General features: G+C 36.2%; 1 protein-coding gene across 1 annotated transcript in view; it reads left to right on the top strand.

Moving 5' to 3' along the window:
* The window catches only part of ACTR3 (actin related protein 3), a 28,706-nt gene extending 14,827 nt beyond the window's left edge, over positions 1 to 13,879 (top strand). The window contains exons 2-12 of the mRNA XM_030278049.4: positions 268 to 323; positions 3,885 to 4,009; positions 4,587 to 4,697; positions 6,125 to 6,220; positions 6,769 to 6,876; positions 8,822 to 8,965; positions 9,724 to 9,897; positions 10,263 to 10,355; positions 10,802 to 10,927; positions 12,483 to 12,566; positions 12,960 to 13,879. Of these exons, the coding sequence (XP_030133909.1) occupies positions 268 to 323; positions 3,885 to 4,009; positions 4,587 to 4,697; positions 6,125 to 6,220; positions 6,769 to 6,876; positions 8,822 to 8,965; positions 9,724 to 9,897; positions 10,263 to 10,355; positions 10,802 to 10,927; positions 12,483 to 12,566; positions 12,960 to 13,055 (1,213 nt within the window). The 3' untranslated portion in view covers positions 13,056 to 13,879. The remainder of the gene's footprint in view (positions 1 to 267; positions 324 to 3,884; positions 4,010 to 4,586; positions 4,698 to 6,124; positions 6,221 to 6,768; positions 6,877 to 8,821; positions 8,966 to 9,723; positions 9,898 to 10,262; positions 10,356 to 10,801; positions 10,928 to 12,482; positions 12,567 to 12,959) is intronic.
* Positions 13,880 to 15,010: the final 1,131 nt, after the last annotated feature.

The raw sequence follows: 15,010 nt of genomic DNA, 5'->3' as shown, positions 1-15,010 counted from the left end.
TAGATTGAATTACATACTTTGTGTTTCTTAGTAAAATGTTATGAAGTAGAAGTTAGCAGTGATGCTTGCTTGATCTGTAGCTGGGATCATTGTTTTATACTTTAAAAGAGAGAAATTCTTACTTTGCCTTAGTTGTTTTTGTTTATTTTTATAGAAAAGTCAGTGTGGTGTCCTGATATGGGAAGAGGGGTCTGCTCATTAAAAAATGAGTTATCTTGGTTATTCATGGTGTTAAATATTGCAACCAAATCTTTTTTTCCTCAACAGGTATACAAAGCTCGGATATGCGGGTAATACTGAACCCCAGTTCATTATCCCTTCATGTAAGTATTTGTTACTTGTGTATGCTAAAGTCACTCTTGGGCTGTCTGTAACATGGCATTAAAAAACCCCAACGTTAAAAGAGGATGACTTGGCCTCTGAGTGATGACACAGAGTAATAAATAATGTGGCTTTTTTGTTTTGCTATGGATGCTCAGTTTAGAAAGATACATTCGTTGTAAAAGGATACTAATAGTTGAAGCTAATTTTTTTTTTGACATTGAAATAATGTAAAAATCCAGTAGTATGGCTGTATTTACCTTTTAGGAGATTTTTTCCTGTTTAGTGATTTATCTTGTAAAACGTTGAGTCGATTATAACTGGAAAAAAATTAGAATTGTATTATTTAATATCTCTAGGGTTTAAAATGTTCTGCTTGCCTGGAAGTTGTCAGTATTACAGCTATGTTAATTTACTATATTTTGCAAATGTAACAAGAAAGCATGTCAGTTTTCCCCCCACGTAGAACAGCTTATTTATTTGCTCCCTGGCTCCTGAGCTGTTTCTTCCACTTGAAGAGATAGAGTTCTACTCCAGAGAGTGGAGCTCACTCAGCTTCCCTTAGAAATGCTTCACCTTTTGACCTCCCTACACCACTTGGCAGTTCCTCATTGTTCCTCTGTGCCAAAGTAATCACGGATTACATCCTGGTGAAAAGGAATAATTAGCACACCCAGTTTTCCTTGCAAATACAACAGGAAGAGAGCTGGAACTAATACTACTTCAGCACAGTCACTGTGAAATTAACTTGGAAGTTCAGGCTCTGTGTTGATTTTTCAAGGAAATGTGCTTCAAAAAGTAATTATCATGGAAAGATAAGGTTAATTGACTTATATGAGAACAGGAGGATGCATTCAGAGAATACATTCTGTATCTTCTATTTTGGCTTCTAATAGGTATTTCTTAGATTGTTTGGTTTTCCAAAGTAACTTTATTTAGTTTATTTCAGTATCATAAAACAGTTTTGCTTTTCACACAAAAGCTACTTTAAGATTAGGTATTAATGTTTCTAAACATTGAAAAAACGCTTACAGTGCTCATTAAACTTTGTAGCACTTGTTAAAATATAAATGGGCAAGTGGTTATTCAATTTCAGAAACATAGTGTTTACATACTTTTTCTGCATCTTTAGATTTGGTTATTTAATTTGAAGATCATTTTCTTGTTCCAAAAAAGAAGAAATATGATATTTTAAACACTGGGAATGAAATGACCTGTCAGATCATTAAGCAGAGAAATTTATCCAACAGGGATGCTATTAAAGTAGAAGAAAAGGATGGGAAATGAGATTTTTTTGACAGCCTTTTGATGCAGTGTGGTATATGGAAAAAAGGATGCTCAGTCTAGATGCTTCTACAGCTGAAATGACCCTTGACTGCAATTCTCTCAGTAAAAAAGGCATTTTTCTCATTTGTGCTGCAGTCCAAGCTAGATAATTACAGTAACAACATGAGTTTGTGTTAATCCGCTGCCTGGAATGAAATAAAATAGCACTGGGTTAATCCACAATAGAGAAACAAAAATAGAGTACAACAGTACCTAGTTTCAAAGTAAAATGTTACAAAAAAGCACTTTGGTGTCTGTAATTTTCTTTGTTATTCCCTGTGGAAAAATGATTTGGTTTCTCCTTGCACTTCCAGCAATGGCATTTTATCAGTTTGATTCTCTAAAATTGTTTGCTGTTAAACAGGTCTGAGCAGCATTCCTTGTGCCTTGTTCATGTGTAGCTTATCTTATTCACTCCTGCTCTTAACAAATTTTTATCTCCTTATGAGATGTTCTTGATTCTGTTCTGAATATACTTCTGTAGAGATGATAAATGCTTACGTGAAAAGTGAATTAAATGAGACTATATTGGGCCAATTTTTTAATGTGGCTTGGGTTCACTACTTTCTTCCCTATCTGCTTTTTAAATCTTAGATCGTTAATTTTGTTTGATTTTTACTCACTTAAACAGGTTTTTCCTACTGTTTGTTAAAATAGGAGTCACCTTCTTTCCATTACCCAGTAGTTCCCTTGATTTTTCATTATTTCAGTTTATCTGTGATAGCTGATGGCTTTTTCTTTACTTCTAAAAGAAAAACTGGCTTGAGTAGTGTCAGCACAAAAATTGATTCAATAGAAGGATGTTATTTTCTTTTTCCTCCCCTAAAAGCTCTTAATTCTTGTGCCAAGCAAACCAAAGGCAACTGTTCCAAGTATTGCTGGGGTGCTGCCCATCCTCAGCCACAGCAGCTGAGGTTTCAGCAAGATTTCTTTTCTTGTTTGTATTTTCAGGATATGATTCTTGCTTCAGGTTGTTTGCTCCTAATTTCTGCTTTTCAAATGCAGGGCTGAACAAGCTGGCCTTGAGGGCAGCAAAATATTTGAGACCTCCATCTTGTTTTAGGCTTGTAACAGGGTGAAACCTGTTGGGTTTGAAAGTTGGTATAACCCTGTGGCAAGTGGTGGATTTTATTTAGAAGTTCTTGATGATAAGACACATCTGGACAGAATAATTCCCCCAGATGTGTGACCTCTGTTACAATGACCTGAAAATGTTTGTCAAGGTTCCTCTCTTCACTTGCAGCAAGCACCTGCCTTGCAACATTTCCTTCCCTGTGATTTTAGCTTCTGCTTCCCATCTACCCCCCTTCTGTTTGGCTTCCCCCAGCCTTCTGCTTCCTCTCTGCTCTCCTGTAAGCAGCTACAGAAGTTGCAGTATGATTCAGTTTTCTTCCTGAAGAGCTCAAAATAATGACTTGTGTTCCATCCTGTCCTGTCTTTCACAACCCTCAGCTTGGTTCCTCTGGCTCTGCCTGGGTTGCTGAGTGTGGGAAGGGAAGGGAGGAGGATGAGGATGAGGAGGATCTGTGAGCTCAGGGTGCTTTACCCCTTAGCCAGCTGCTGATTTCCAGGTCCTGTAGCTGTGCTGCCCTGGCTGCTGGGCTTGAGACTGCAGCTGTTTTCATAACTTCTTTTAATCTTAGTTGTGAGCAAACGTAACTTCTTGCTGAAGGTGAGAACTAGAAAAATGCTTCTGCCATTAAAAGAGCTTATGGAGCACAGCCTTAGAGCAGTTGAGGCTGATTTAAAGCTGCCTGGATATGTGAATTTCCTCATCTGTGTAAAGGATTCTGTTTAAAGGAAATTAGTAAGATTTGAAAAAATTCAGCAGATATTGCTGGTGAGGCAGTCCTGATGGCTGGGGAGTGATTATTTTTAAAAGAATAACAACACTAGTAATAATACTTAGCATTGTTATTTTTGGAGTGTTCAGAAAATTAGCATGTTTGTTGAATAAAATGAGATCTGTATGGATATCCTATTTTAGTGTTCCTGAGTATATTTTCTTCCTGATTGTACGTTGGTGTCTAACAATTAAATTTGTATTTAAGTCTGTTACTGTGTTACTTTTTAAGTCCTTACCCGTGACTGGAAGTCAAATTAACTGTGTTCTATGCAGCTTTTCTTTAAAATTGAAACAAAGGATGACTGTGATCAGTGTGTCTGTTTTTCCAGTGTAGGTTTTCTTTTTTTGGTGAAGGATGTATGGCCTGCAATATTTGTGTTCTCTGTTGAAGGTATTGCTATCAAAGAGTCTGCAAAAGTGGTGGATCAAGCACAAAGGAGGGTTTTGAAAGGTGTGGATGATTTAGACTTCTTCATTGGGGACGAAGCAATAGAAAAACCAACTTATGCAACCAAGGTATTAAGAATTTTAAAAATAATTTTTCAATACTGTTTAGCAAGCATCACGTGTACAGTAAATATAACCTTAAGAATGCTTTTTGGATAACTTAAATCTTATTTATTTACTCTGTTTAAATAGGAAATGAGCTTTGGTATTAGTTTTGTTCACCTTGGGGAGCCTGTGGGAATTTGCAAAACACTGTGAATATATGTGTTACATATATATATTTCTTCATAAGTCAAAGGAGGCTGAGAGGGTGTTAAATGCCACATTCTCTTGTTCCTTGGCAACTTCTATCAGCAGCATCAGAGATGGACACTGGGCTGAGGGAGCTTTTGGTTTATCCCTCTGCCACCATTCTGCTGTTCTGAGAAAAATGCAATGTGTTGTCTCTGCTACTCAAGGTTGGAATCAGAATTTTCAATAGGTGTCACATAGGAATAGGGGAAACCTAAATCGAGGTTTTTTTTGCCTGTGTAGGTCATATACTTTTAATACAGTTGAAAACACATTTTTTTCTTTGGTTTTGGGGTTTTTGTTTCTTTTTTTGTCTTTTTGTTTCCAATTATAATATGATACCTTTTTCCAACAGTGGCCTATCCGCCATGGTATAGTTGAAGACTGGGACTTGATGGAGAGGTTTATGGAACAAGTAATCTTTAAGTATTTAAGGGCAGAACCTGAGGACCATTATTTTCTTTTGGTAGGTAAATTTATGCCCTGCTTAAGAAGTTCTGTATGATGAATACCAATGTGTTGATTTATGTAAGTTCTTAAATATAAATATTTGTATTTTGAAAGCAAAAGTAAATAAATTACCTGGAGCTTTCTTAACCTGCCTTAAGCCATCCAGGTTCTTTAATTTTCTAAAAATGTCAGTGTGTATGAACAGCAAACATTTTTCTGTTCTCTTCTCATTTCCCTCCAAATTATCTGATTCATCACTTTCTTATTTTCTTTCTCCATTGAATTCAATAATCTCAAGTTTATATGTTTGAGATAAAAGCAATACTTGTATTTTGACTTTACATAATTGCAATTATTTTGTTTTTACAGTACTGTCATCTGGATAAAGTATCTAGAGAGTAAATTTTTGTCTTTTATTTTCTGTGAAACTGGAAGGGTTGATCGTCATATTTGGGCTGATTAGATCTCAATTAAGGTCAATGTTATTCTGAAGCATCTGCTATTCCTTAGTATTTTATTTAGGGTCATTGAAATAGGCAATTTGGTTTAGTGTGATATTTATAGACCAAGTTTGGAATTAGAGGTGTTGGCCATGCCTGTTTAAATGCCTTCATCTTCTTGAAGCAATAATTAGGTCCAGTTGCTTAAGGCTGTGTCCAGCCAAGCTGTGAATTTCTCCAGGGATCTAAATGCCATTACAATCCTGAGCCCCTTTTCAGAAATTGACCCCCTTTAAGTTACCTTTTTTCCTCCTAATACCTACTTAGGATTTCCCAAGTGGAGTCTTGTGTCCCTGGCCCCTTGTCCCAACACCTGTGTGAAGAATCTGACTCCCTCCTCTTTTACACAGTTGCTGCAATGGAAGAATGATGTTTTCTTTTCTCAAGTATTCTGTAGCACTATCCAAAATGCTCCTTCAGAGTAGAGCCTTGAGTATGTTTGATATTTCAATGAAAGCTATAGCACACTATTATGTTTTATGTTGTTCAACTTCTCTCACTGGAGTACATTCCTATAGCTGAGCACATCAATTTGTGTTACAGTGGCTGCCTTCTGAAGGAAAACAGCTCTTTTCACTGAGAAATCTAAAGAATGTCATTCTTTGCATCCTTTGACATATTTTGATAGTCCTTGATTCTTTCAAGTGAAGTCAAAATCAAAAGTTATAATGAGCTAACCAGCCCACAAAGGGGGTCTTGGATGTAAATTCTTAAGTAGTAACGTACGTAATTTTTGCTGCACTTTGTTTTTCTTTCTTTTAATGTAATTTGCATAAATTTTTGAAATCACCCTTTGTCCATTACTATTTTTACATGCTATTGTTGTTAAATGACTCATCTTAACTGAAGAGTTGGTTGTTCTTTTTTTAAAGCCAAATATTTGGTTTGAATGTAAGTAAAACTTTTTTTTTTTTTTTTTTTTTTTTTTTTTTTTGCCTCACAGACTGAGCCTCCATTAAATACTCCAGAAAATAGAGAATATACTGCTGAAATCATGTTTGAGTCTTTCAACGTTCCAGGGCTATATATTGCTGTTCAGGTAAGGGGAGGACTGTTGAAAGTTACAACTGCAGTATTTTTCCTTGGGCTAAAACTAATTTCACAGTGAAAAAACTGTGTAAGTGGTGTTTGGAATATGTTTATATCCTTCTGGTTGGCAGTTCAGCACTGCATGTTTGACATGCTTCAGTTCTGTGGGTGGTTACTGGATACTGTTCCTCTGTTACCTCTACAGGCTTCTGAGCAGTAGAGTATGGTATCTGTTGCATCATAAGTAATTAAAAAAACCACACCACATTATAATAATTTTATTTTATTAATCTAAGAACTGAATCCCTTTCAGTATGAAGTAATGAAAAACTATGTTTGAGCATGGCTGAAAAAAACTTCAGGCAAGTGTTAAAAAAATACATTTTGCAGCCTCTTTTTTCTAAGCTGTTGTATAGACATATATAATATTATTAAATCAGTTTCCATGCTGTAAATTACCATGGGAGTGTCAGTCTGTCCTTGGGAGGAGTGGTGGAAAGTGAGGTCTGCAGGCAGATGTTTTGCCAGTATTTGATTTTAGTGTGTTTTTTTCCCAAGGCTGTCCTTGCCTTAGCTGCATCTTGGACATCAAGACAAGTAGGAGAGCGAACACTGACTGGCACAGTTATAGACAGTGGAGATGGTGTCACTCATGTTATTCCTGTGGTAAGTGTGCCTCAAAGCTACACAAAAGCTTCAGTGAGAGTTATTTGTCCTCTGAGTTCTCTGAAGTGTACACCTACACACACTGAAGTATAGAAAGGAGTCTTCAAAAACATCAGATAATTCCCAGGGCTGTGGGTGTCAGTTTTGGTTCATTTTGTAGTGCAAAAACTCTTGAAGAACTTCTCTGTAACCCCAAGTTTGTCAGGGCTAATTGTCTTGCAGTGACTTACCTTACAAGGGGAATTACCAGGGCCATGCTAAGTGATGAGTGAAATTGCTGTAACACATTTCCATTTTGGCTTGCTGGTAAGAGTGAATATACTCTTTGTAGTAGTCAGTACAAAAAGTTTTACTTATTTTCATTTAGCTGAGTCCATTTATATAAAAAGTAGAAATTATACAAAATATTAGATGGCAGATGTAGTATTGTTTATAATTTTTATTCATCTGTTCCCAGTATTTAGTAGTGTTTCAGCATACAGGAAAAGGCAAAGTTCCTGCTTGACTGGAAGAAAACAACCTCTAGGGTTGGTTAATGTTGAATATCTGTTCCAATACATCAAGTTGCTAAAGCAGAAACTTGGATGATTGTGTGATGTTTTATTAAATAATGAACACCTAGAGCTGCAGTAATTTTCCTTACTGTCAAATTACTGCCCATCTTTCCTGGTGTAGCTAACTTCATGGCCATGTATCAGCTATATTTGTATTTTCAAAATGAAGTTAGATCACAATTTTTAAGACAAAAATCTGTACAAATCTTTACCATGCCACAGTAACATCAGCTTTTTAAAAACAGTAGCATTGGTGGTGGTCAAACATACATGGTCATGTAAAAATTTATTAAGTTTGGGGGAATATAGTGCCTAAATCTTCATGCTGTTCATCCAAGTTAGTGTATTTTTAATAAGACTTAGGAAACAATTGGCACCTCAGACCTTCTATAGGTAAACTTTTAAAATTTTACTTAGTAGTTAAAAGTTACTGTTAAAAAGAGTTGAACTTTTGCTGATTTGTGGGTTAGAGTATTTCTTTTGTTGAAATAAGAGTAGGTAGTCATTTGAAGCATTAACTTCCTTTGCAGAATGTCATTTACTTCTGAAATTTTTAAATATGTTGAAAAGTTGTCAACAATGTTCTACCATTTCTGTTATAAATTAGATAAAAAGGAATTAAGAAATCCTGTTCTCTGTAGTGAAGTAGTGGTAGATTTTTTTATGATGTTATTTTCTGTGTTAGTAAGACATTTTTGTAGGAACGTGAGGAAAACTTAAGCATTTTATGAGTGTGATATCTGGATTCCTCTGTTTGGATTTAGCAGGTCTGGTAGGGTTGAAGGCCAACCTTGCACACTTGGTTTATTTGTTTAAACCAGATGTTTTTAATGCATTGATGGTGGTCCCCAGGATGAGTGTGACTTGTAAGGGTAGGTTGATGGATGAGGATGGGCCAGTCTGATGTTCTGAGCAGTCTCAATGTGCTGAAATGATGCATTTTCTCCCTGCTTTCAGAAAATTAATTTTGGTTCATGTGGATTGTAACGTCTTACATCAGTGGCTGTGACTGCAGGGCCACATCAGTTATTCTAAAATAATATTTCACCAAAAAAGCTTCCTTGACCTTTTTGGTAAGAGTAACCTCATTTTGAAGAGAAAATAAAGGCCAAGGAATAGTGAGTATAGTGATTTGTCTGCCTTATGTACTAGTGACCTTTCTGTTCCTTCTAACCTTGTAAGAATTATGAATCAATGCCATGCAAAGTAAAGCAAGGCTATACTGTGAAGAATTGGATTTGTGGTAATTAAATGAGCCTGTCTTAAAGGGCTTTAGCCTTAGAATCACAGGTAGTGGGTAGGAGTTTAGACTCCATGTCTTTCTTCTCCCTTTGAGCTTTGATAAAAGTAGTTCTTATCAGTACCTTTGTCCCCATTAATTTTGTGTACAGGCTGAAGGATATGTGATTGGCAGCTGTATCAAACACATTCCAATTGCTGGCAGAGATATCACATACTTCATTCAGCAGTTGCTGAGGGAGAGAGAAGTAGGAATTCCTCCTGAACAGTCCTTGGAAACAGCTAAAGCAGTGAAGGTAATGTGAACATTGCAGATCTTAAAGTTATTTTATATCACAAGTTAGTATCTTGTTTTAAAGTACAGGAATATCTGAAAGTAATTGTACTTCTGAGTAATGGGCTCTGATTCTAAGTAATAGAAAAATGTCTTAATATTGTAATAACATGAAATAGCTTAAACTAAAGATTTACAGTTGGGTTATACTTGTGCAGTCTGGCCTGGAATTTCACTCTTCGCCTGTTGTCTCCCCTTTCTCTTCTCCTCCATTATCATTATTATTGTTATTCTCCTGTTGCTATTATTATTGTAATGTTCTGTAGGAAATACTGTTGGCTGGATGTGTCATATAAAGAGCTGTAATTGCTCTTACATTCTTTCTGAATATTAATGTGTTCTTTTTTGTAATCCACATTACACAGAGAACAAAGCAATTCTGAAAGACATTCAGCTTAAAGTACACTTCAATTTTGTTTCTCTGGCAGTTCTTCAATGTACTTCAGAATTAATTTCTCACAATATTCAAAGTTTAGAGGAAAAGCAGAAGAAAAGTAATTTTAGCTCAGCCAGAGCCTTCAGTGCTGCACAGAAATGATCTGTAGTAGCAGAGCCATTATCTACCTGTGTACAGTAAATGGCAGTTCAGTTGTTTTGAGGCCTGTTCTTTATCTGCCAATTGAATACTTACTCTTAAAAGATACAATTACTACATTTTTGAAATTTCATACTAGTTTTCTATATTTTAGATAGTTCTAACTGTATCTGTTCAATTTTCAGGAGCGCTTTAGTTATGTTTGCCCTGACTTAGTAAAAGAATTTAACAAGTATGACACAGATGGTACAAAGTGGATTAAACAATATACTGGAATTAATGCTATCTCAAAGAAAGAATTTACCATTGATGTTGGTTATGAGAGATTCCTGGGGCCAGAGATTTTCTTCCATCCTGAGGTAAGTTGATTTGAATTGTCTATACTTTGTTTTAGATGTGATTTAGAAGATAGCAGAGAAATCCCATTTGCAAAATTGTAAAGAAGTAGTTGTCTTTACTTACATATATTCTTATTTATAAGTAGATATGGACTATTATTGCAAGTCAATGCTTTGATTCTTGATTGCTAATGATCTTTATACAAATCCAGGTTGATACACAAAGCACTTTTAAATGGCAGCAAAATATTTAACAACTGTTTCCATTATTAGTTTTCATGACATCTCTAGTATAGTAGAATGGTTCTTTCCTTTTTTCCCTCTTTTCCTCTTTGCAATAAATGGTCCTCCACAGTGACTTGACTTGATTTTATTCCTGATTGCAGTTTGCTAATCCTGACTTCACGCAACCAATCTCAGAAGTAGTAGATGAAGTTATTCAGAATTGTCCCATTGATGTTAGACGTCCTCTATATAAGGTCAGTAGCTATAATTTCTTTTTTTATACATACACATTTTAGAGAAATTGTGATATTTATCAAGGTACATATTTGAAACTCTTAAAAACCAATACCAAATGAGCAAAATTAACCATTTTTCTAGAAATTAATCTGATATGTAGAAGGGTTTGTTGTTCATGTAGACATTTTCAGAATGTGCTTTTCATTAGGGACACAAAAAACTGAGCAAAAGTGGGGAGATGTAATAAGGCATAAATGGATTTTAAAGCACAGACAGTTTTAATGTGGCAAGCTCTTGGTGAGTTCATGTCGTGTCATGCTTGTATGCTAGATAATTTACAGTGAAAGCATACCTGCTAACTGTAGCTTTTAAAACTGTATTTAGATATTTAGAATTTAGGAACTGGGTAATGTGATGACTTGCATTTTCAGATGTGCTTAACAAATTTTTTTATTCAAAACAGAATATTGTCCTCTCTGGAGGCTCAACCATGTTCAGGGACTTCGGTCGCCGTTTACAGCGAGACTTGAAAAGGACTGTTGATGCCAGGCTGAAACTTAGTGAAGAACTTAGTGGTGGCAGACTGAAGGTTGGTTCCTGCAGCTCTTGCACCTAACAAGTATCTGTTACCTGGAAAATGTGCAAATAACATCTTGCAATGATCGTGGTCTTTGTTGAAATGTCTTTATCTCATTTGAAGTTCTTAGAGAGGCTTTTCAGAGACTCGTCCATTGCACTGATCACATGCCAGCAGTTGGCCACTCCAGCTGTCTTTGTGCTTGGTGTTTATTGATCAGTTACAGCTCATTGTGCTCAGTCTCTTGAGCTTGAAGATAAGAGAAATGAATGGAGCTCAGTGTTGAGCCACCAGGAGAGTCAGGAGCACGTGTCCTGTGAGGAATGAGGGAGCCTTGGTTAGAGAAGGGAAGGCTTTGGGACTCCTGATAGCACCTCAGTACATGTGGGGAGTTTACTGATTTTGAGGTAAACCCTAAATACCTTCCTCTGGCTTCAGAGCTTGCCCTGCCTTGAGCAGGAGGCCAGACCAGAGATAAAATGTGGTCCCTTCCCACCTCAATTATCTTATATTCCTTATAAGGGACTTCGTGTTTTTACTAAACTTAATTTATGCTCTTTTTACTGCAGACCTCTGACCTGACTGTTGCATCTTTCTGTTGTCTCTGCAAAAATAAAGGACCAGCAGAGAAAAAAAAAATTGTGTGATTTTTCCATTTTAAGCAAAATTTATTTTCTTCATTTATATTTTAGAATCTAGCTAAGTGAACTCAGGCAATCATTTAAAGCCCCAGCAGAGCTTTATAATATGCCATGTAGACAACTCTAAAATTTCAGTCATACACAGTTCTCTGGCTTAAGAAGCATAGTTTAGTCTCTGTTTTCTTCACTAGACTTGTACCAATTAGTAAAGAAGCAGAATCTGAGTAAGGAAGTTGGATGTGATTCTTCTTCTGTTCTAAGTGCCAGGCATGGTAAAGTATCACTGGCTGGAGTTTTGCAAATGTGTTGCAGAACATTTTTAGATACTGTTTTAAATTTCAGCAGGCTGGGCTGGAAAAATAAATTCTGAAACTGTTACACTGGCAGTTTTGAGTGTAAGGGTATTCCTTTATTAAGGAATAGGTTGTGTGCCTGTGGAGGGAAAGGGAATGCTGACTGGAGTGAGTGTTATAGTTCAGAAAAGCATGACTGTGACTGTATTGATCCTGGATAAACTTTCAGTCTGCAGCTGATGCTTTGTTAGAATCATCACATGAAACTTGAAAATTAGCTTCCTAAAATGTAGGGTTTTTTTTTAAAGTTTAGATCGTATGGATCAATGCTTATAAATGCATAAATGAATAATCCATCAAGAAATTAAAGAAAATAGTGTGAAAAAATGGGTGTGAATGAAAGTATCTCTGTCTGATAAAGCAGGTTACTTATCTATAAACAGGAGCTGTTTCTTACTCCTCATTGTACAAAGGCAAGTCTGATGCCATAAATGTAAACTTACATGCACAGCATTTGTGAAAATACTAATTTATGAAAAGCAAGCTTGGTATATACACTCCTTTAAAACTAGATCTGTTTTTTACCTGCAGAAGTGACTTTTAATGTGTTGCTTTTCTCTCCTTTTTCTGCAGCCGAAGCCCATTGATGTCCAGGTCATTACACACCATATGCAGAGATATGCAGTCTGGTTTGGAGGATCAATGCTGGCTTCCACAGTGAGTTTGGCTGTAAAGCTGAGCATGTTTGGGCCATTCTGACTGTGCTTTTGGAGCTCTCATCTCACCTTCATTGTATATTAAATGTGATTGGGGAATTTCTGGTAGACCTCAGGTGGTAAATATACTTTCCCTGTGTTTGCATTAGACTTTAAAGGCTTGGAAGAGCACAAGAAAGCTGAATTAAAGTTTTGTGTGAGTTGTTAAATAGTGCATATTAGTTTTGTGGCAGAATATATATTTTTTATTTGTGTTTAGCCACACATGATGTAAGTTAATTTTAGGATTTCTTTGCTATCTTTGTTTTTTTTTTCTACTGGCTACATAAAAGTTAATATTGTTAAAATAACGTGTCTATACCATGCACTAATGTTTTTTTCCTTCCCTTTACAGCCTGAATTCTACCAAGTATGCCATACCAAAAAAGATTATGAAGAGATTGGCCCTAGCATCTGTCGTCACAACCCTGTGTTTGGAGTCATGTCTTAAAGCTGACCCTGCTGGGGTCAGGGATGGGGAAGTGGGGAGGAGGAAGAGTCTTTCTGATTACTTGTTTGTCTGATGGCTGGTATTAAGATAACAAACATGACTTGACAATAAGAAAAAGACCAAACGCAATTAAGCAGGATCATTTTAATAAGTGTCTCAACATGCGGATGTAGTGGAAAGCCAAAATGATCACGTTTTTTTCTTTAGATTGATTATTTGAACCTGTGCGTAACAAAACAAAAAAAGTGGATTTTAGTTCTTTCTGTGCCCTGATATTTTGTATATTAATGAATTATCCAAGATTTGATGGGATTTGATGGTGTGTAGATAGTCAGCTCTCTAATGCTTCCATTGTACCCTTTCATGGGTGCAATACAGGAGCTTGTTTATATTTCATACTTTTTTATACTTTGAGGAAAAATATGAATAAAAGAAACTGTAATATTTGAGGAAAAAAATTTACCAGTGACCAACTTAAAAGTAAATTAAAAAAAAAAGAAGAAAAAAAGTCATGACTCGTGCAACTAGCTCTTGCAAATCATGACCAGTCTAAATCCTGGGTTCCATACAATGCGAGTGCTTTTGGAACTAAGAAGCTACTATCTTGGATTAACCAATGCCTGCTAGTGCTTTCTGATTACTTGGTGCATTTTCATACTATCTCTTGCTTTAAAAAAAAAAAAAAAAAAAGTAAAGACAAGACTGTTGGACCAGTATTGCAGTTCTGTAGTGTCATTTCTAATTAAACCAAATAATCAGGTTATCAAAATTTGGTGTATTTAAAGCCTAACACCATTCCAATAAAGGCACAAAATTTCTTTTTATGTTGGTGTCAGACTTGTTAATCTCATGACATGGGAAGTTCTGAGCATGGGTCCCTACATATCCGCTGTGGCTTTTGAGGAGTGAGGTTGGTCTGTGAGGTAGAGATGTAATGTGCTTTGTGTAACTCAAGTGTGAGCATTTTAGAACTGCAGTTTGTGTGTTCAGCTAGCTAGCACTTACCTAGAGAAGCCTGACAGCTCCTCCACTGTTGGGTTTGTTCATCTACTTTGTTCTGTAACTTTTTTCCCCCCACTTTCTTGCAGGTGGTGCTATTCAGGAGTCAGCACTGCGTTTTCAATCTCTGTGGTTTTTCTGCAAGAAAATACCATGTAGATAAAAATAAAGTGGAAACAATCTCTTTCTCATTCTTTCTAGGAAGAACACTTTCTGTAGTGGCTGGAATTGCTTACAATTTGTTGGTATTTGATGAAAGAAAACTCTTTTTTAGGCACTTCTGAGCCCAGAGGGCGTTGAGGCTGTTTGCATAGAGGACCACAAGAGGGAGATATCCCGGTTTCTTCCGAGTTGCAAAGATGTCTCACACTTTCATCAGAGCTTATCAATTACCAGAGCTTCAAAACTTGGTAAATGGACTCCAAAACAAGGATAAATATGGGAAAGTGTTTCTGCAGCAAGCTTTGTAAAAAATTTACACGCTGGACTCAAACAGAACATGATGCAAACAACAAAATTTTGAATAATTTTATTACAAAACTATTAGTGACATCTCCCTAGCAGTGATACAATATTTCAGTTTTTAATAAGTCACTTTTTAACTCAGTTTGAGTCATAACCAATTCATGTGGTAAGGAAGACCAATAGGGCAAATATATAAAAAATGAAGTTCAAGTTGTGCTTTTCCAGCAGTCCTGGTTCTGCCTCTGTATCATACTCTAGTGACAGGATATTTTGATACACTGCAGTGGTGTGAAGATAAGGCAAGGATCTTTTTCCTCTCTAGAAAAAAAGTCTTAAAAATTCACTTGAAAAACTTAATTTCCTGACACACAGATACATAACAGTGAGCAAGTGCAAAGAGAAGGAGTGAATTCCTCTTCCTGTCGCACACGGCTGTAGGGAGACCTTGAGTGTTACACAAATTCTGGGTTCATCTTCCTGAGGCCCCGGGG

This window comes from Taeniopygia guttata, chromosome 7 (assembly GCF_048771995.1).
Source record: "Taeniopygia guttata chromosome 7, bTaeGut7.mat, whole genome shotgun sequence".
Taxonomy (NCBI): domain Eukaryota; kingdom Metazoa; phylum Chordata; class Aves; order Passeriformes; family Estrildidae; genus Taeniopygia; species Taeniopygia guttata.
Note: the sequence above shows the minus strand (reverse complement) of the source record. Positions and strands in the feature narration are given on the sequence as shown.